We start from the raw sequence: 22393 nt of genomic DNA, 5'->3' as shown, positions 1-22393 counted from the left end.
GAAACAAGCTCAGGGTTCCCATTGATTTGTCATTGTCATGAGTTAAAATTTCCATGGAAATAAAATGTTCCTTATGTTCATTGTTGTGGCGTGTCTGTATCTTATTTTGAAGGGATGTTTAAACATTACCATAGTGATCAGAGAGCGTTAGGGCAGTAGTTGAGAGTAGAAGAGTAAACTACCCCCCCCCACCGGGCCTCAGTAAAAGGCGTTGAGTGGTCCCCGGTGAGTGGTCCCCAGCGTTGGGTGGTCCCCGGTGATAAAAAGGTTGGGGACCACTGGTTTAATGGACAGAAATCAAGCAAGTGAACCAGGGCTCTCGAGGATAGCAATAGGTTTTGATTTTCTGAGACCAAGTAAAGCAAACGTTAAGAACTAGTAGAAGAAAAAAGTCCAATTTACATAACTGAAAATATAACTGACAGATTAGTAGATTCAAGTGGGTAGACATGTTGGTCTGAAGCAGCACAACAAAAATAGAGTCCAGTACCACCTTTAAGATCAACAAAGATTTATTCAAGATGTGAGCTTTCAGGTGCATGCACTCTTCCTCAGACTAGATGAACAACCATCATAACCATAATTAGCTTTTGCCTTATATCTCCATTGTTACGATGGTTGTTCATTTAGTCTGAGGAAGAGTGCTTGCACTCGAAAGCTCACCCACTGAATAAATCTTTGTTGGTCTTTAAGGTGCTATTGGACAATAGACAGATTAGTAATTAATCTATAAAGCATTTGCAATCCAAGCACTGGTTAGGGGCACGCATGAGGTCTCTCAGTAAGGAAGAAATAGCATATTAGCACACTGGCATAAATCTGCATATGGCTCGCATTTGAATTACTGGCAACTGTTCACTTATCTTTGCCTTTTTGTTAGTCTTATAAAAATCCTTGCCTGCCATTCCCTTAGCATGCAAAATAAAACTTTTCAGGAGGGCATATTGATACAGAGAGCACAATTGCAATATAAAGGAACTGTCCAAGAAAGCAGTTTTATAAGAGAACTAGGAATTAAGCCCACTGTGCTGTAAATACAGCGGGCACTAGCTGCCGTAGTGTGGGGGTCCGGGCAGCTGTCTGCCTGGGCATGGGCGCTGACGCAGCGGCCGGTCCCTTTGGGGACCCCCTCGCCTTTTCCCCGGCCAGACTCACTTGTGGCAGGCTCGCTGGGTGTGGCGGGCGTTCACAGTGGTCGTTGCCAGTGCCGCAGGCAGTCCAGGAGGGCCGGCCACGCAGCGCGGCGACGGCAGGCGGAAGGAAGCCAGGGCGGAAGTGCGCACACGTGTGGTGGGGCGTGGCCCCCGAGGCCTAGGCGCGGCGCGGTGCTGCCGGCGCGGCAGCGTTGGCGGGCGCGGCCACGACTCGTGGGCAACGAGACGGCAAGCCCTGGGGGGGCGACACAGATGGCAGCGGGACAGCATGTGGAAGGCCGCACATGCGTGGTTGGGGCCGCCATCGTGGCGGCAGCAATGTGGCCCTCGCGGCCTGGGCGCAGCGCTGGCACCGAACGCAAGAATCAGGCGGCAAAGCAGGCGAACCGGCAAAGTGTAAGTAGGGGCGGGAAGAAGGCTTTGGGGGCCCCCCAAGGGACAATCGGGGTCGGAAGGGTATGGGCAGCGGCGGTCAGACAGGCAGCCGGGGAGGTGCAGCAGGGGTAGCGGCGAGGTCCCTGGGTGGTCAAAGCTATCGCTGGGCGGAGGGAAAGCAGCTTTCCCTGAGTCCAGCAGTGTGGGGCGACCGTCCTCCCCGGCGGCCATCCCTGTCCTTGGCCGAAGTCCGTGGGCGACTCACTGTCCAGAGAGCACAGCGACAAGGATGGCGGCTTGGGAGGACTGAAGAGTTGGCGCCGCGGTGTTTGGGAGACGGGCCAAGTAGCCAATGGGGAGGCGTGCTTTGCGTGCCTCCCCATTGGCCACTTGGCCCTGGAGTGCCACTCTGAGGAGCCACTTTGCGACTCCTGATTCGCTCCTCCAAGTTTTTATCCCGGACAGTGCCCGCCCACACTTCTCCCGCTTAGCCCTTAACTTTTTATTTAATACCGCGGAGCGGTTTAAAGATAGAGTTGTGGTCTATTGTTATGTTTATTATATGTATCATTTTGCATTTATTGTACTAGTTTGTATTTTTGCCATCCCTTCTATGCATTTATTTATTTAGATTTATATCCTGCCTCTCATTACTTTTGTCACCTCGAGGCGGCTCACAATTAAAACCATAAACAGTTACTCCATAAAAACCCCATTAAAACAATAAAAATCTGTAAACCGCTCAAGAAGCAGTATAAATAATCTGCTAAGGCTAAGGGGGGTGGGCTGAGTCCAGGATAGGAAACAGGGGCACCTTGGCCCCGGACTGACAATTGGAAGAGCCAATCGGAAGGCGCAAAGCGCCTTACGATTGCGGGCTCACCAGGACATACCAGAGTTGTTCCATCTAATCAGCCCAGCCAGGGGCAATCTGGAGACATCGCTGCCAGTCTGCTCCTGACCACCGCAGGGAGAGGAGGTCAGTAGGGCTGCCAAGGAGGATGAGAACAGAGGCTTGGACAGGCTGTGCCAGTCCTTTTCACCCCAAGGCTGTCCTAACTCTTATGTCCAACTGTGACTTCCTTCACTTTGCCTCAGAACCCTGACAGAGCTGGCAGGAGGCTGGTGAGTGCACTCCCCCCACTCGCTATAGGCCTGCTGCGAAGGAGCCTTTAATAGCCCTTGACTGAGGGGGGGAGGAATTTCCGAGAGAAACGCAGGAAAGTCTGAGGGCATGGGTGTGGGCATTCCTTTTGAGGAGGGGGGAATTTCTCCTTCTGCCAAACGGCTGACAGGGAGGCCACAGAAAAGTCCCTTCTCACTTAAAATGCTGCTCTGCCTGGGAGTTAGACATGGCCAAGCCATGTGTATTTCTTCTTTGGAACTCTCTGCAGATTTGAGACCTACTGCACAGCATTATTCTGCAGACAAAACTGGATGCTGTTGCAGAGATTCTTTTGTCTCCTGTTTAATCTGCACAACAACCCTGTGCAGTAGGCCTCAAGTCTTTCAATTCAACAACAACCTGTGTGGGAGGCGTTAAATGTTTCTTCTCTTCCACAACCCTGTCCAAAGTAGCCTTTTCTGCCTGGCGGCTGATCTTTATACTATGATGATGAGCCGTAATTCCAGGAGCTCTCCGGGCCCCACGTGGAGGTTGGCTACCCCTGGGTTGGAAATATTCCTTGAGGTTTGGAGGTGGGACTTCAAAATCTTACAATGCCTCAGAGTCCAGCCTTCGAGGAGGCCGCAGGTGCGCTTCTGGGCCTAGGGGAAAGGCCGTACCACGGCTGGGGGTGGGGGGGGGGGGAGGAAGCCTTTTAGTTTCCACTGCCAGAGTATGTTGGTTTTTTAATAATGATTAGTGACTTTTAATGTTTTATGTATCTGGAATTTTAATTTTTTTATTGTAATCTGCCACAAGACAATTTTCTCGCTAGTGGCGGTAAGAAATCCAATAAATAAATTAAAACAAATTTTAAATGTGCATATTTTTCTCCACTTGCTCACCTTCTTGCTGCCATGCTGCTCACCATGGTAACCGCACCAATAATCCCAGTGCACTTATATTTGGCAATAGTGCTGGAGAGTTGCTTCCTGATCACCATGTGCATGTCATCCTGCACAGAAAGAGAGGGAACACAATGGTAACTCATCCTGAAGTATGCCGCGGAAATCGCGTCCGCGAGCTCTCGCCCGGCCCAACTATTTAGAACAGTTAGATCCCTTACCGCCCTTGAGGGGGCGCCAAAATAGTAGGAAATTAGAACTAGGCTGTGAGGCTTTAATGAGCCATTTTGCGGACAAAGTCTCGTCGCTCTGCCGCGCTCTTCCCGCCACAGTTAATACAGTAAATGAACTGGAGACCTGTTGGCCGCCTTTGGAGGTGACGTTCGATGGCTTCAGACGGCTCTCTCTACCCAAAGTGGACGAATTGCTAGGTTCGGTCAGGGCGACCACGTGCCCCCTCGACCCCTGTCCGTCATGGCTCCTCAAAGGAGGGGGCCAGAAGATAGGAGGCCAGCTCAGGGATATTGTCAATCTCTCCCTGGATTCCGGGGAGTTCCCTGAGCAGTTAAGGGAGGCAGTGGTCCGCCCTCTCCTGAAAAGATCTATGCTGGACCCGCGAGACCCAGACAGCTACCACCCAGTATCGCACTTAGCGTTCCTGGGCAAGGTGGTCGAAAGGGCCGCGGCAGACCAGCTCCTGGCATTCTTGGAAGAAACTTCGGCACTCGATCCATATCAGTCTGGCTTCCGACCTGGCCACGGGGTGGAGACGGTGCTGGTCGCCCTGCTGGATGATCTCCGTCGCCAGCTGGATAGAGGCGGGTCGGCAGTGCTGGTTCTTCTGGACCTGTCGGCCGCTTTTGACATTGTGGACCACGAATTGTTGGTCCACCGCCTCGCCGAAACGGGGATACGGGGCACAGCTTTACGCTGGATACGCTCCTTTCTCCAGGACCGGACCCAGAGGGTAGCAGTGGGGGATGAGCTCTCGCGCTCCTACAGACTTCCATGTGGAGTCCCACAGGGCGCGGTCCTCTCCCCCACATTATTTAACGTCTTTATGCGCCCTCTGGCCCAGCTGGTGCGGAGTTTTGGACTGGGTTGCCACCAGTACGCTGATGACACCCAGCTCTATCTCCTCATGGACAGCTGCCCGGACTCTCCCCCGGAACCATTTGCCAGATGTTTGGAAGCGGTGACAGAATAGTTCGAGCAGAGTCGTCTGAAACTCAACCCCTCCAAGACGGAGGTCCTGTGGCTGGGACGCAGGGGGATCAGGAAGCGCGCTTGCCCACCCTGGGAGGGGCGCATCTTACCATCGCATCCCAGGCCAGGAATTTGGGCGTGATCATTGATGCCTCCCTAACTTTGGAGGCGCAGATCAAAAGAGTAGCAGGCCAGGCATTCTTCCAACTTCGCCAGGCCCGACTACTAGCGCCCTACCTGTCCCCCGAACACCTGGCCACGGTGATCCATGCAACGGTCACCTCCAGAATAGATTTCTGTAACTCGCTCTACGCGGGCCTTCCCTTGTCCTTGATCCGGAAACTTCAGCTAGTGCAGAACGCAGCTGCCAGGGTCCTCACTGGCACACCTTGGAGGGCCCATATCCAGCCAGTGCTGAGGCAGCTGCACTGGTTGCCAATTGCTGCCCGGATCCGGTTCAAGGTTTTGGTTTTAACCTTCAAGGCTTTACGCGAGTTGGGACCCACATACCTGAGGGACCACTTATCGCCCTATGCCCCCCGTAGAGCTTTACGTTCTGCGGGAGAAAATCTATTGGTCGTCCCCGGCCCTAGGGAAGCACGCCTGGCCTCAACCAGGGCCAGGGCCTTCTCGGTCCTGGCCCCTGCCTGGTGGAATGAGCTCCCGGGAGAGCTGCGGGCCCTGCGGGACCTTCCATCGTTCCGCAGGGCCTGCAAGACGGAGCTCTTCCGCCAGGTTTACAGTTGAGACCAGGCTTAACATCTACGCCCCCCCAGGACCTGAGGATTGGGATTAGACACGAGTACCATCAGTATCCCCTCTCCACTTGCTAGGGGGGGAATGGGTAGTTGATTAGCCGCTCTTGCCAGGTAGTCATTAACTATTGACATGTTAATTGGTTTTAATGTATTTTATGGGGTGTTTATACTGTTGTAACCCGCCACGAGCCGCAAGGGAGTGGCGGGAAATAAATTCAATAATAATAATAATAATAAAGTACACATACTAAATGTCACCCCATCAGATCACAGGTAAAAGGAGAGAAGCAGCATAGAACAACCAATGCACAAACAGTCACCACCATTCACATCCTGCAAATCCTGTTACTTCTTAAAGACAAACATGCTTATTATTGCCTAAGGTTTTGTGAACAAGATGTTGACAAACTTATTCTTTTAAGGGTTCACAAGCCCCTTTGTTTTACATTGACAAAGTCTGACACATTTGTTGGCATTCAGATTCAGAGTACATTTATTGGAATAAAATTGCAAACCATAAAACGAAAATTTCAAACAGTTTCAGATGTAAAATCTATCGTAAAAGATTTTCATTTAAAATTGCCAGTAAAAACTTTGCTACTTTTATAATAGTTGCTGAGTCCCTCACATTTAGTATCATTTTAATCCATTGTTTCTCATTAACACAGCTGAATTTCAATTTGGCATTCATTGATTTGAGCAACGGAGCAAGGGAGAGAACCACAAAGCTTAGGGATAAAACAGTATATAGAAAAATATAAACACTTTATTAGAGATCAAAATGTTTAAAAACAATAAAAGAATATCTTATCTATTGGGCACACATAAAGCATCTCAGTGCGTATACCACTAATGCAAACAAGTTCAGACCTAATGTGTTTTGATCATACTGATCTTCCCCAGGGGTCAATATAAAACACAGTTATACATTTTTCCCCATTTTCAAGAGGGATGTAAATACCTGTGGGTAACAAATAAGGAGAAATTAGTGCTGCTGTTATCATTATATAAACACTAATGACATTATTTGCTTACTTTAATCTGTTATTGCTGGCCCTGCAATATGTTTGTATCGGTTGTTATATGCCAGGCAGGAATAAAGAAGTAAGCGGTTTTATCCCTAAGCTTTGTAGTTCTTATCTGTTTTTCAGGTTGAGTTTTGTTTCCCTTTATGATATTTGCTGAGCAATGGAGAAACAGATACATATGTTTGGATGAGCATGAAATTCATATCTGGTCGCAGACATACACAGACTTTGGACATTCATCACAACCATGCTACATTATCATTCACCTGAATGTGGCTGCTTCTGGGCTCCTGACTGAATGCCAATGTGCTAAGGATGTAGAATAGCTTCCGGATTTGCTGTGGACTTAGATTGTCTACGTAGTCTAAAATGCTCTGAAAGAAAAGAATATTAGACCCAGCAAAACTCTGCAATATCTTTACAACTTGTTTCAATAATTGATGTGCACTACAGCAAAAGAACACACAGAGTGGGTTCATCCAGGCCAGGAGTGGGCAGAAGGACCGCCCTGTGTCTAATGATTACAAAGAATCCTGAACTAGTTTAACCTTCCTCTGACATAGTAAGGTAGCCACCTACATTGTTACACAAGAGCACATTGTCAGAATTCCCTAACACAGATGAGCTGGGCCCCAGTTCTTAAGAGATTCTGAATGTACAGGGATTTTAGTAAAAGAAGCCAGCCATGGAAGACTGAAATCAGACCCCTCCCATTGACATCATGTTTATTTGCTCTTATGTAAACTAAGCATAATTGGTAGGGTGCTAGGAATTTGTTTTTAAATACCTGTGGGGTTTTTTTTACTGCCTCTTCTCACTCCCCCCCCAAAAAAAAAACTAGTATTTTTGACACTGTCTTTGAGAGGTTAGCTGTTTGCCTTTTGTTACTACAGTCAAAGCACTCTGCTTACCTTCAGAAAGACAGCATATGGAACTATGGATGAGGTCTGTTCAGACACCAGGTCAACTAGCACATCTAGAGAGACATCCACTTCCATATCATTTCCACCACATGCGTGCGTCACCAAAGCACCAACAATCTCCTGCAGGGAAAAGAAAGAATTCTGAAGCAGGCACATCCAACTTTGGAATGAATGGCACTGGATACAGATTAGGAGCTGCTGACCTTCAGCTGAATGCATTATTTTCCCCTTATTTGTTTGTCTCTTCAGCAACTGATTATCATACACCAGGGCACCAAAACAAACTGGCTGGAAGAATGAAGTGACATTATACTGAAATCAAGATTAGGACAGTGCAAAAGTAGTACAAAATACACTTCTAAACGTGGATGCTTGACATAATTAAATAAGAAAAAGTAAGAGCGTATTTGGAGCCCTGACCTGAACTGTAGAAATTTGCAGAAATCCCAAGAAAACTATATGCAAGATCCAGGTTTGCTTACAAGGAGATTTTACTAAAACATAACATTTGCCAAAATAGCAGGCTTTGATCCACTGGGCCTCAGAAATATACAGTGACGTCAGCAAGGACTCAGGAAGATATACATAACTAAACATCTCATAACCCAATGAGTAAAGAACAGCATCATCAAAGCTACATTCTAGACACAGAGACCTTGTACCTGGTACCCAATGGGAAAGGAAAACAAGTCAGCTTTCTTTATGAGAACCCAGGAGAGTGTGAATGAAAACATTCTCTCAGGAGCAGCCTGGCAGCAATCCTCCAAGGGAACTCAGAAATTTAGCTAGAGCCAAAATGAAACTGCAGCACCTATGCCAAAGGCAAGAGACAGAGGCTGTGGAGGAGGTGGTTTCCCTTGCTCTCCTCTCTCTCCTAATCACTATAACTCAAGCAGCTTTGCATCTACCTCGACATGTGAAATCCAGTTAGGAATGTCAACTTGGGGTTGCCCGCTATCATTATTCCATTCTACCCAAGATACATAATATAAAACTCTGGTATAAATAAATGGTTACGTGGAACATCCTTGCTTTTGCACTGCAGTCATCTGTGATTATAAGTACATTTTTTTAAAGTGTGTGATCAATGTCTTTCTGGATACTTGCATAAAAGTTTTCAGTTTTTTTCCTCAGGAGCATCTGTCATTAAGGCATAAACTTGAATGATGGAAAATACAATAATGCTAAGTTGAAGGCAGTAGGAAAAGAGGAAGACACAGCATCAATCAAATAAATAAACAAACAAATTAGATGGATTGACTCCACCAAGGAAGTCACAACCCTTAGTTGATAAGACCTGAGAATGGCTGTTGATGATAGGCTGCCGGGGAGAACTTCAATTCCTAGTGTCACCATAAATTAGAAGTGACTTGATGGCATGTTACACACAAAGTGAGGTCTAATACAAACATGTTAAAACCATAGATCTCTTTAAAAGGAATTCAAGGCAACTCATCAAACATACAGAATAAAAGTTGACTTTTCTTTACAAAAGAAAAACATAGAAGGAAAATATCTGACTACTTGGGTCAATGAAAGAAGAAAATGTAAAAAAGGGTAGGATACTTTGTAGTAATAGTGATGTGATAGTACAAAAGAGGTAGCGTATCTGTATTTGTGCTATTTTTTTTACTATTGTATCACTATTGGTTCCTGATGGCACTCAATTTTTCTGACCAAGTGAGAAAGGTGCACAACTAAACCTAATATAGTGTATCTGACCCTGACAGCAAACTCAAGAATGAGGCCTCTGATTAATATCTTTGCTTTTGGTCACAGATAATGTAAAAAAAAATCATCTTTGTCAATTGTTGCAATGTCAGGAGCCATCCTTTAATATCAGTTTGGTGTAATGGTTAGGAATGTGGACTTCTAATCTGGCGAGCCGGGTATGATTCCGCGCTCCCCCACATGCAATCAGCTGGGTGACCTTGGGTTCACCACAGCACTGATAAAGCTGTTCTGACCAAGCAGTCATATCAGGGTTCTCTCAGCCTCACCCACCTCACAGGGTATCTGTTGTGGGGAGAGGAAAATATAAGAACCAACCCTTCTTCTTCATAATTTGTTTGACCACTGAGAAAGGCCAATGTGCCAAAACATGTGTGGTCAGGGTCAATAATGATCACTTTTTGTTGTCATTGTATAATCTGATTGTTAATTGAGGTTGTCACCAGGGTCAATATTGTTTTAAAAATCTATTTTGCAATAAATACATGTATACCTGAGAGGCTGTAATTAGCGATCAGGGCCAACCTCCCACAGATACACAAACTCACACACACAAAGACAGAACCGGGGTTTAACAATCAACCCCAGCCAAACCACTGAACCAAGAATTGAACCAACAGTGTCCACAGAGCTCACAATGCCTAACAAATCTGAAGAAGGAGGAAAAGCAGGGGCCTTGATAGGGTCAGGGATCCCAATAATAAGGGGCAAAGGCAGGGACAGCGGATGGCGGAGGTACATCAAACCAAGGGGGCCGAAAACCAAACATACTCAGGCCCCCTCCAGACTCCGCCCCATCCCTCGTGACACTAGGGTGGAGGCAAAGGTAAACAATCCGCCTCTGACACTGGTGCTGTGCAACGCCAGGTCAATAAACAACAAAACCTCTACGCTGCAAAACTACTTTGCAGAGCAAAGAGCGGACCTGGCGTGCTTGACAGAAACCTGGACCAGGGAAGGGGAGACAGTTGCCCTCAAAGACCTAGCCCCTGCTGGGTTCTCTGTCCTCCACCAGTCCCGGACAGCGGGGTGGGGAGGAGGGGTGGCAATCCTAACCCGAGAGGCTTTCTCCTTTAGAGCCCTCCCTGCGCCGTCAATACCAGGCATTGAATGTGTTGGCCTCGGATGGGGATCAACCGAGAGCGTGGCCATCTGGCTAGTGTACCGCGCGCCCAATGCACCGCCAGACGCCCTGCCTGCCCTGCTAGAGGCGGTGGCGGCCTGGACGCTACAGTTCTCCAGTCTACTAGTCCTGGGGGACTTTAACGTCCATGCTGAGCTACTGTCCTCTAGAACTGGACAGGACCTAGTGTCAACCATGGCAACACTGGGGCTCTCGCAATTTGTTGTTGGCCCCACCCATCAAGCAGGCCACACCCTGGACCTTATTTTCGGCGTAGGTTTGGATGTGGATCTGGTCACAACAACAGCTGTGCCATGGTCAGACCACTATGCTCTAAAGGCTCGGCTAAGGCTTCCACCACCTCCTCAGTTGGGCGCCGAGCAAATTTTAGCTCGCCCGCGGAGACTTATGGATCCAATAGGATTCCTGAACGCTCTGCGGGAACCAATGCCTCCCGGCACTTCTCTCAATGGCCTGGTCAGTGACTGGCATGACAGACTGCTGACTGCCATTGATGAGATAGCTCCCCGACGCCCTCTCCGGCCCCGTCTCAAGCGGGCCCCCTGGTACACCGAGGAGCTTCGCGACAAGAAACGGGAACTGAGACGGCTAGAGCGAGTTTGGAGGAAGACTCGTGACGAAGCCTCGAGAACATCTTATAGAATGCAGATGAAAGCCTATGAGATGGCGGTGAAGTCAGTAAAACGCAATTTTTACTTGGCTACCATCGCATCTGCAGACTCACGCCCAGCTCAATTGTTTAAGGTAGTTCGATCCCTCACTGCCCTGATTGAAGGGCAACAAAACAGTAGCCAATTGGACATCAGCTGTGAGGCATTTGCGAGTCATTTTGCAGACAAAATCTCGACACTCCGCCACGACCTCCCTCCAACCTTAGATACAAAAAGTGAACTAGAGGCCCCTTGGCCGTCTTTGGAGAAAACTATGAGTAACTTCAGACGACTCACGCTGGCCGAAGTGGACAGGATACTAGCGACAACAAGACCAACTACATGCCCACTAGACCCTTGCCCATCCTGGCTCTTAAAAACAGCCGGCATAAGAATAAAGGGCCCCCTCCGGGAGATAATCAACCTATCTCTCACAACAGGAGAATTCCCGGAGGGTTTGAAAGAGGCCATGGTACGTCCACTGTTGAAAAAAACATCTCTAAATCCACAAGAGCCTAACAACTACAGGCCCGTCTCGCACCTAGCATTTCTGGGCAAGACGATAGAAAGGGCAGTCGCAAACCAACTGACGGAGTACCTGGAAGAAGCTTCGGTCCTAGACCCATCCCAGTCTGGCTTCCGGCCTGGCCATGGGGTAGAGACAACGCTAGTCGCCCTGACGGACGACCTCCGTCGCCAGTTGGACCGAGGTGGGTCGGCACTGCTGATATTATTAGACCTCTCAGCGGCGTTCGACACAGTCGATCACGAGCTTCTAGCTCGCCGCCTCATCGATGCTGGAATACAAGGGACAGCCCTTCAATGGCTGATCTCCTTCCTTCAGGATCGTGGACAGAGGGTTGCAATAGGAGAGAAAACATCAGACCGCCGGCAACTTACTTGTGGAGTCCCACAAGGAGCGGTCCTCTCTCCTATCCTATTTAACATCTTCATGCGCCCTCTCGCACAACTGGTACGGAAGTTTGGGCTGGGTTGCCACCAATATGCAGATGACACCCAGCTCTTCCTCCTGATGGATGGCCGCCCTGACTCTCCCCCAGAAGCATTAGCCAGCTGCCTGGAAGCAGTGACGAGATGGCTCAAGCAGAGTCGTCTGAAGCTCAATCCTTCAAAGACGGAGGTCCTGTGGCTGGGTAGGAAGGGGCCATGTGAGGAAGCGCGCCTGCCTACCCTGGATGGCGTGCAGCTCTCTACGGCTCACTCCGCCAGGAACCTAGGCGTGATTCTGGACGCCTCCCTCACAATGGAGGCCCAGATCACAAAGGTAGCGCGGCTGGCATTTTACCATCTCCGCCAAGCCAAACTACTAGCGCCCTACCTGGCCCCGGAACATCTAGCCACAGTGATCCATGCGACGGTCACCTCTAGACTGGACTTTTGTAACTCGCTCTACGCAGGCCTGCCCTCAGCCCTGACCCGGAAACTACAACTGGTTCAAAATGCAGCAGCCAGGATCCTCACAGCAACACCGTGGAGGTCTCATATCCGGCCTATTCTCCACCAGCTGCAATGGTTACCAGTTGAATTCCGGATCAGACTAAAGGTTCTGGTTATTACCTTCAAGGCCATACGCGGTCAGGGCCCAGTGTACCTGAGGGACCGCCTCCCCGCCTATGCCCCCAAAAGAGCTCTGCGCTCTACTACCACCAACCAGCTAAGGATCCCTGGCCCTAAAGAAGTCCGTCTGGTCTCAACCAGGGCCAGAGCATTCTCTGTTCTGGCCCCTACCTGGTGGAACGAGCTCCCAGAAGAGATCAGGGCCCTGACGGAGCTTAAACAGTTCCGCAGGGCCTGCAAAAAGGAGCTCCTCCACCAGGCATTTGGCTGAGACCAGACGTAATCAACAGCGACCAAGGGCCCCTGCTCCCCCCCACCCCCCCCCTCAGAATTCAATAAATAAACCACCCCCCTCAGAATCCCATCAATAAGCCCTGGACCTGTTTGTAGTACTATATTGTTATACCGTTATATTGTGCTGTTATTTTGGTTACAATTATTAGTTATCAGTTATACATGTTACAGACTGTTTTATGTATTGTTCTCTGTTATGATGTAAACCGCCCTGAGCCTCCGGGGAGGGCGGTATATAAGTATGATAAATAAATAAATAAATAAATAAATACTTTTGCATAGCTATCAATAGTTATCTTGTAGAAAGCAATGGTTCTGTTGTAAAACAACAACTTGGCATGCAAGAACTCCAAGGTTCAATCCCTGGCATTTCCAGTTAAAAGGATCATCTGTTGTATCATATGAAAGACATTCAAGATCCTGGTTGCCCACTGCCAATCAGAGCAGGCAATGACAGGTCAATGGTCTTTATCTGTATAAGACAGTTCCTTGTGAAGCTTCCATCTCATGGAGAATGCAGCTTTGCCCATTAATCATTAACTTTGCTTTTGGAAGGTTCTGAGCACTTAGCCCATGCCCATGATCCAGAATTTGAAGTAGATTGTGGCATTTGCCTTCAAGTAAACAACTGTGCCTTTACATGTGTCTTTACATGTGTACTGAAGAGGAACCTATTAATTTCATATTCGCAGACAGGCATCCTACGAGATGAGAGGTTTTAGATCAAACTCCTGAAGTTCTTCTATATAAGTTTTAGTTGGAAAACCAATATACTTTGGAACAGCGTGAATTGTAAAATGGGAAAAACTTACGTTGGACTTTTTCTTGGTCATTGAAACCACAACTATGCCTCCCTAAGAGACAACAGGGAATGAAGGATGTGCAGAAATGATAACTTTGGAATCCAACAGTTTGTGTTTTAAAAATACTCTTTCCATGCTCTCTCCTATCTCACATACCACATACAAAATACACTTAGCATTATATTCAGAGACCCTGCATGTTGTAGTGATTGGAAGATTTGAAGAACCCATGAGCTGTTGTCCACTCAGTCATGAAGTTCCCTGGATGACCTTGGGCCAGTTATCCTCTTTCAACTTATAAGCTACTTCACAGAATTTTGAGGATGAAAATGGAGGTGAGAAGAATGATATATGCTGTCTTAGAAAAGCAGACTAAAATATATATAACATTTTTAAAATACATATTCTACAGCAGATAATGAAATTGCCATGTTACCTGCTGACAATATGAGTCAAAGGCTGCATATGCTTGCTTGTACATGCAGCTACCAAAAGAGACAACACAGGGGTCCACAGCATGCAGAAAGATCTCAGCCACCGACAGGATGGCTGGAAAGAGGTCTCTCATTACCTGGAAATTGAAACCAATAAAAAAGGACTTGAACACACAATTCTACCTCCGTCCCAAGTTTTCACCCAATTCCAAGACAGTGTTTTTAGTTTATTGCCCAGGTAATATCACCACCATTTACTGGAAATAATGCAACATCTCATAAAGAGGAATTCAGAAAATATCCAAGTTCTTGGTCGGGACTTGCAGAAGCCAACACAATTACATTTCCAAAATTATGAGGACAATAAAGGAAGAATTACAACTAGGAAGCTTTCCCAAAAGTAAGTATTCAGAGGTCTATTATGCCTTATATTAAAAAGAAATTGGCTTCCAATGAACTTTAGAGATCTTGTCTGAGAGCAACCCCTTTGCTATCAAGTTACAGGCTTCAGGAACTCAACTACAGAAGCTGAGAAAGCTCTTGCCCTGGTTGAGGTCAAGCAGGCTTCTTAGGGTCCAGGGATAACTAGGAAGTTGGAACTGGTGGAGCATAAGGCTCTCTGAGGGGTGTAGGCAGAGAGTCGATCCCTCAGGTATATTGAGCCCAGACCGTGTATGACCTTAAAGATGATAACCAAAACCATTTTGTCACTGCTTCCAGGCATCTGGCTAAAGATTCTGGGTGACAGTCAGGGCGGTCATCCATTAGGAGGTAGAGCTGGGTGTCTTCTGTGTACTGGTGGCAACCCAGTCCAAACCTCCGCACCAGCTGAGCAAGAGAGCGCATGACAATATTAAATACAATTGTAGAAAGGACTGCTCCATGTGGGACTCCACATGTGAGCTGGTGATGGCTAGATATTCTCTCTCCTATTGCTACCCTCAGTCTGTAATCCCAGAGGAAGGAGATCAGCCATTTGAGGGCTGTCTCCGCATCCTGATTCTAGCGAGGCAGTGAGCTAGGAGCTCATGATTGTGTCAAATGCTGCAGCGCTGATCCGCCTCAGTCCAGCTGGCGGCGGAGGTCATCCGCCAGGACGACTAGCGCTTTCTCTACCCCATGGCCAGACTGGAAACCCGACTGAAATGGATCAAGGTTATAGGGGCCCCCACTCACAGAGCAGGCCACATGGTCCCAGAGGTTACCAGTGGGCGGAGAGAGGTCATTACCACAGATCCTAATTTGTGAAGTTCTGCAAGAGTCTAATCTCTCCCCAATGTTACTTGATAGATTCGTAATTGTTTTATATTTTTAAAGTTTATTTATTTATTTTTGTTCTGTTTTTATCAGGTGTGTTATATATGCAGTTAACCACGCCAAGTCTCATTCATGGGAGAGGAAGCAGGATATATATTTGATAATCAAATAAATATGTGAGCCAGCTAAAAACTTTGCAGATTCTAGGCATTGATGATGGAATTTGGGAGTTCACCTGTGACTGATGCCTGATGGCAATCTGCAGCAACTGCTCTTGTATACAGCCTGACCGAATCTTGTTCCTTAAGACTCGTTCAATTTGCTTCTGGTTCTTCACATTTATTGCACAGATTATCAACAGCACTATCAAATCCAGAACCTTTTTGCAAGTGAAACAATGAAGCAGATTATACAAAAGTTAACACCAAGCAAGATGGAAGAACAAGAAACTGGATTAGGCAAACAATCTAAAATGATGAACACTAAACACAGAACCTGTGGCAGTTTGCATAGAATCCTGCAACATATTTATTTCTCTTTGCCTTAAACAATAAAATCTACATTCTGTCAATAATCCATTAAGACTAACAACCGTCAATTAAATCTATACATTTGAATACTTCAAAGAAACTGAAAGTATCTAAGACAAAATTCTCGGCCACAGAACAGCAGGTATTCTCTGACATTAATTCCCTTCATAAGACAGAAGTCTGCCATTCCACTATTGCTGCTACTCCAAATTACACTGAATGAAGGGATTTACTTAATGGAAAAACTGAACAAGGACAATAATAGTCTCTCTACCTGCAACATAGGGAAAGCATATGAATGACAACTTAGACACAATGAGGGATGTGCAAGGAAGGGAAAAACTCTTTGGTATGAAGCAATTCGACCAAATCCAAATAGATTCAGCACCAATGAAACCTATGGGAATTTTCCCCTTTTTGTTTTTTCTTGGGGGGGGGGGGCAGGGTTGAGGTAGCGGCACCAAACTTGCTGCATGGCTGCAGGAACCTCTATTCAAAACAACCTCCAAGTTGCAAAAAGATTGAACCAGGGAGCCAAATTCTAGGGGCACCCAAAGGGGGTACACTCCCATACAACCTCCATTATTTCTTACAGTCAGAATTTACAAACAGTCCAAATAATCTGTTTTTTTCTCATCACAGGAAATAGTGAAGATTGGACAGACCCCCCTGGTCCAATCTTTCTGCAACTTGGGGGTTCTTTGAGGAAAGGCTTCTGCAACAACTCTGCAAGTTTGGTGCTTCTACCACAAACCACAATTCCAGAGCGCGGAAGAGATAAAAAGGGGAATGCTGATTGCAATTCAGCAATTCAAACAAGGTTGGATTTGGCCATTTAAACTTATTGAGAAATCGCGGATTGGGCCAATCCATGCTCAAATCAAGGCTGATTTGAGTTCCTTTTGGCTCGATTGATTTGCACATCCCTAGACACAACCTTTTGTTCTGTGTAGCAATTCCTCACACATTCAAACTGCCACAGTGAAGTTTTCGAAGAGTGTGCCACAAAGGAAATCAGTTCTAGACCTCAAACATGCCTAAAAAGAGTCTGCAAAATCTATATGAGATATGTATTACCTTATGCTCAGAGGCAGAAGCTACATTTTCAATAGCCTAGATGAAGAGGAAACGCAAGGCTATTGTAACAGTCACACAAATATATAAATAAGCATGTACTTGGTTTTTTTCCCCATGCCCACAATTCTGAGTCATTTGTGAATGCCCCTTTCCTCATTGCCATTATCCCACCCCTTCAATGAGAAAAGTGCCCAAGCAACTCCCCTCTTCCATCTCACTCCCACCGCCTCAAAGCCTTCTTAGGAGTGGTGCCTAATTCAAAGATGGCCTGAAAAAAATGGCGCCTGTTTGCACCTTTCTTTTCATTGCGCCCCTTCATTCCACCATTCTGTTTCCTCTATTGCCTCCCCACTTTACCCCACGGGTATGCTGGATGTTATGTTGTTGTTTTTTTAAGTACATTATCTTGTTACGATGCTGTTGCATTGTAATATGCAAGACTGCTTTTTTAAATACTTAGAAATAGTGAAAGTGATGGTACTGTCTGGGTGTCAGCTGCTGTGGGCATGACAGTGCACTCCCGAGTGGCCAGCCAGTCACAGTCACACTGACTACCCAGGGCCTGGCCTAATCACTCTCGAGCCCCTGATCGGGCACATGAGTTCAACAGCATTCTGTGTCAGTAGGCAAAAGAAATACTAAGCAGCTCCAGATGTCAACCTACTGACATGGGCTGCTGTTGAACCCATGTGCACAATCAAAGGCTCAAGAGGGATTTGGCCATGTCCTGTGTGATCAGTCCAACCAGCAAACCACTTGGGAGTGTACTGTCATGCCTGCAGCTGCTGTCGCCCAGACAGTTCCGCTGCTTTTGTTATTTTAAGTATTAAAAAGAAGCAGTTTTCTGCGTTACAATGCAGCAGTTTTGCAATATGATAACCTAGGTATTTAAAAAAAAACATCAAGTATACCTGCGAGAAGGAAGACAATCGAGGGCACAGAATGGTGGAAGGAAAGGTCACAACGCGGCAATGTCTTTCCGATATAGATTCTCAGGAGGAATTCTAAATTCTTCCTAGAATCTATAGCACTCTGAAAGGATGGTCAGGATATGCTCCAGCTCCGTATCTCACAAACATCTCAATAGCAAAATACTGTTGGGCCTTCTCAAGAGCACGTTTCAACTCATTCCCCTCAGCCACCCTCAAGGGCAGGTTTCTCAATTGTCCGCTGGAGCTAAGTGTATGCCCCTGTGATAACTCCCGACCTGAGAAAATTTCGCACATCTTATTATATTGTCCTTTTAATGAAAGCTCCCAAAAACATCTATTCCTCACTTTACTATCCCACTACACTAGACACTCATCCTTATCATCTCATAATAGTGACACTCTAGTTAAATTTTTGCTAAGGGATAAAGACCCACTCATTTCTAACATGGTAGCAAAATTCCTTTACATCTCTACAAGAATTAGATCGGAAAGAATGTCTGAACGATAGTAATGGGTAATGGATAGGCCATCTTATCACTTGGGTTAACAGACTGCTCTAGAAGATGTATTGATTCCCTGTCCCTGCAGTTAACTCCTTTGAGGTTTCTTCCCCCTTCTTCTTTACATGTTATAACCCTTCCCCCCCTGCCTACAATAACATATTGTTTCCATCAATACATTGTTTTTAACATTGTTTTATTATCTTAATATTTTTATGTAGCAATACTTTTGTATTTTTTACTACACATATCGATTAACTTTTATAATGGATTGCAGTCTCTATTGATGAATTTTTTATATAGGTCAATCGACCGAAAAGAAGGGTGCAAGCAAGCACCATTGTGCAAAAAAAGAAAAAAATTGGAAAAGGGGAAGGGAGCAAAGCATCATGGGAGGCTGCCGCCTGACTCAATCCAGAAAACATATGGTGAATTTCATTCTGGGAAACAAGGGGAGGAAAGCCCAAATATGAAAAAGTATCAGCTTACAATCGAAATCCAAACACAAGGTATGTCTCCTCATGAGGAAAAAGTTGGGGAAGAAACCGTCCCTTCTAGGGCATCTATCCTGGCCTACTAATTTTGCAGCAGCACATCCTATCTTCTCTCTCCAGCTACCATGTCATAGACTGCTGTAGTATTGCAAAAAGCTGTCTCAGATGCTTGGTCTACTTCAGTTTTCTTGCAGTTTAATTATTCTCAAGTGGCAAGAACTTGGATGTTAAGAAGCCTCCTTAAGGCTCCATGATGACACCAAGGAGACCAAAAAGACTTCACAATACCAAAGGGGCTATATTACACTAGCAGCGTACAACACTCAATAAGGAGCATGGCACTGTGATTGTCCTGATTCTAGGCTGAACTTCTGCAGCATAAAGTGCCTGCCAGTCTGGTTAGCAAGACAGCAAAGCACAACTTTACCCTAGATGTTGTTTGATGTTTATGGCTCTGCTTCTTCTGATGTGTCCACAACATATTTTTTCCTAAACAGAAATTCTTCCAGAGCATACGTATGCTTTGAATTAAAAAGAGCTAGTCTTTAATAACAATAATTAAAATAGTGTGACACCATATTTCATTTTAAGGAAGAAAACAGAATTTTCAACAGAATTCTTGGATGACATCTAAAATGTAAGACAGCTGGACAAAACTGCATTTTAAAGAAAGGGCAAGAGATGAGAGAGCAGATCCAGGTGGAAAGTCCAGTCTCACCTTAATCCAGGCTTCCAAAACAGTCTTCTGGAATTTAACAGCTGATCTTATGACCTCAAAGAGGAGCTTAACACTGTCCTGACTGATGTTCACTTGACTTGCAGAGAGACTGAAAAGAAGCAGGGAAAGAATAGGAAGAATTTTTCTAGCATCTGAACAAAAAAAATAGTTCTGAACAACAGTTTGGTGGCTAAATTACCACCCAAAAAAACAATGCAATGGCAGGCAGAGCAGCACTAACAGAAAGCAATGAAGTGCTAAAATGATGCCAGGGAACAGTAAAGCTATCTTTATACAGCTGTCGCTGTATAAACATAAAAGGCTAAGGCTTAAGTGGGTGAGAGTGGGCAGGGCCGGTCTGGGTGAGGGCCCAATCAGAAGGCGCGATGTGCCTTCCGATTCGGCCCTCACCAGGACAGTCCAGAGTTCCAGAAAGTCGGGAGGCGCGAAGCCAAAGTTCTGATAGGGCCAAAGATCTGACAGGGCCCATCCACCCAGCCCAGCCAGGGGGAATCTGGATACATCGCTGCCAATCTGCCCCTGACCACCACATGGAGAAGAGGTCAGTAGGGCTGCCAAGGAGGATGAGAACAGAGGCTTGGACAGGCTGTACCAGCCCTTTTCACCCCAAGGCTGTCCTAACTGTTATGTCCAACTGTAACTTCCTTCACTTTGCCTCAGAACCCTGACAGAGCTGGCAGGAGGCTGGTGAGTGCTCCCCCTCCCCCTCCCTTCAGGCCTGCTGCAAAGGAGCCTCTGACAGCCCCTGACTGAGGGGAGGGAGGCATTTCCAAGAGCAATGCAGGGGAGTCTGAGGGCATGGGTGTGGGCCTTCCTTTTGAGGGGGGGACGTTCCCCTTCTGCCAAACAGTTGGCTGCCGGGGAGGCCACAGAAAAGCCCCTTCTCACTTAAAATACTGCTCTGCCTGGGGGTTAGACACATCCAAGTCAAGTGTATTTCTTCTTTGCAACTCTCTGCAGATTTGAGGCCACTGCACAGCGTTATTCTGCAGACGAAACTGGATGCTGTTGCAGAGGTTCTTTTGTCTCCTGTTTCATCTGCACAACAACCCTGTGCAGTAGGCCTCAAGTCTTTCAATTCTACAACAACCTGTGTGGGAGGCCCTAAATGTTTCTTCTCCACCACAATCCTCTCCAAAGTAGCCCTTTCTGCTTGGGGGGCTGATCTTTATGCTATGAAGATAAGCTATAATTCCAGGAGCTCTCCAGGCCCCACCTGGAGGTTGGCTTCCTGGTTGAGAAATATTCCTCAAGGTTTGGAGGTGGAACTTCAAAATCTTACAATGCCTCAGAGTCCAGCCTTCAAATGAGCCATTTTTGCCTGCAGTTGGGAGGGAGTGGTGTAGGTGTGTCCCTCCTGGGCTATGGGCTACGGTCAGCCCTTATCAGCAACTGTTTGTATGCTGGGGTGCAGACAGACAGACCAGCATCAGTCGTGTGAGTCTGGAAAGTGCAGGAAGATCTAAATAAATATTTACAGCCTGAAACTGTAAATAGTGAACAAGTGAATGTCTGGAGACACATGGGAACTGAAGTGACTTTTTTCAACCTTGGCCTGGCAAATAAAAACAAAAACAAAACAAAAAAACAAAAGCAAATAAGGAACACAACCCAACCTTAACAGGTAGGAACTCAGAAGCTGAGCTGTACAATAAAATAATGTAAAACTTGTTGATTATTTATTATAGTGCACAATTAAAAACAGAATTAATGCTTCATAAAAACTATACAGAATTAACAGTACATAAGACCAAATGCATTTCCACCCTACTGGGTCTTCCTCAATGGTCAAAACTGTGATAATACACTCTAAATAAAATATCTATATTAAACTCTTTATAAAGTGTAGCTGAGTGGTTGAATGGGATCTGTAAATTATGGCTCCAACTAATATATGTAAATTTTATCATTTCTGAAGACCACCTCCTATGATATGTGCCTAGGGTCACCACCCTTCGCTATTATATAATTCTGTGGTGAGAGTGTATCTCATGTGCGTCAGAAAAAAAGCTATGGCAAAAAAAAAAAAACAGTATAAAAAACATTACTAAGGTCAAGACTCCTGTGCACAGAGAGACTTCCTCTTAGGGTTGCCAGTTTCCATGTAAGGCTCTCTACCCCACCTCTCTCATGGGGAGTCTGCTATGGGGAGAGGAAAGGAAGAAGATTGGAAAATTCTTTTAGACACCTGAGGCCTGCTGGGTCACTGCGGCCCATTCCTAGTTCTCTCAGACCTTTCACAGCCCCACATCCCTCACAGGTTGTCTATTGTGGGGAGACGAAGGGAAAAGGTGTTTGTAAACCACTTTCAGACTCCTTTGGGTAGTAAACGACAAGGTACAAAAAACAGTTCTTCCTCTAAGGAGCAACCATGAAAGAAGCATGTGGGCACATAACATTTTATCAACAGTGAAAAAATTGAAGGAACAGGGTGGACAATGTGTACTGTGACTACCCCATGTGTATTAGGGCAGGGGAACATTTCGGTTTCTGTGGCCTAATTCACAGAAGAAGGGAAATAACGTAGAACTGGGAGGAACTGGTTGCCATGTAATCTCCCCCTAAAAGAGTCTCCAATCTGGTTTTTCCTTCACATATCTGAAGACATGGCTTTGGAAAGCTCATCTGTAACCGCTATGCCACAATTCCCAAAGGTCAGTCCTCTCCCACACTCAACGAACATTCCAAACCACAGGTTCTCAACACCCATATCTCCACAACCACGCCCTCATTTGCCACCATGCCACCACAACCTCCCACACAACACACATGACAA

General features: G+C 46.3%; 1 protein-coding gene across 6 annotated transcripts in view; it reads right to left on the bottom strand.

The window, feature by feature from the left end:
• The window catches only part of FANCD2 (FA complementation group D2), a 114710-nt gene that overhangs the window by 52784 nt on the left and 39533 nt on the right, over window positions 1-22393 (bottom strand). For 4 of the 6 annotated variants that reach the window (XM_077326059.1, XM_077326061.1, XM_077326060.1 and 1 more), the window contains 7 exons: window positions 19597-19705; window positions 16953-16988; window positions 15581-15724; window positions 14091-14225; window positions 7443-7574; window positions 6798-6905; window positions 3540-3649 (listed from right to left, as the gene is read on the bottom strand). In XM_077326059.1, coding sequence (XP_077182174.1) covers window positions 3540-3649; window positions 6798-6905; window positions 7443-7574; window positions 14091-14225; window positions 15581-15724; window positions 16953-16988; window positions 19597-19705 — 774 coding nt within the window. The remainder of the gene's footprint in view (window positions 1-3539; window positions 3650-6797; window positions 6906-7442; window positions 7575-14090; window positions 14226-15580; window positions 15725-16952; window positions 16989-19596; window positions 19706-22393) is intronic. The other 2 variants (XM_077326062.1, XM_077326064.1) reach the window with 2 other exon arrangements.

This window comes from Paroedura picta, chromosome 3, assembly GCF_049243985.1.
Source record: "Paroedura picta isolate Pp20150507F chromosome 3, Ppicta_v3.0, whole genome shotgun sequence".
In the NCBI taxonomy this organism is placed as follows: Eukaryota; Metazoa; Chordata; class Lepidosauria; order Squamata; family Gekkonidae; genus Paroedura; species Paroedura picta.
Note: the sequence above shows the minus strand (reverse complement) of the source record. Positions and strands in the feature narration are given on the sequence as shown.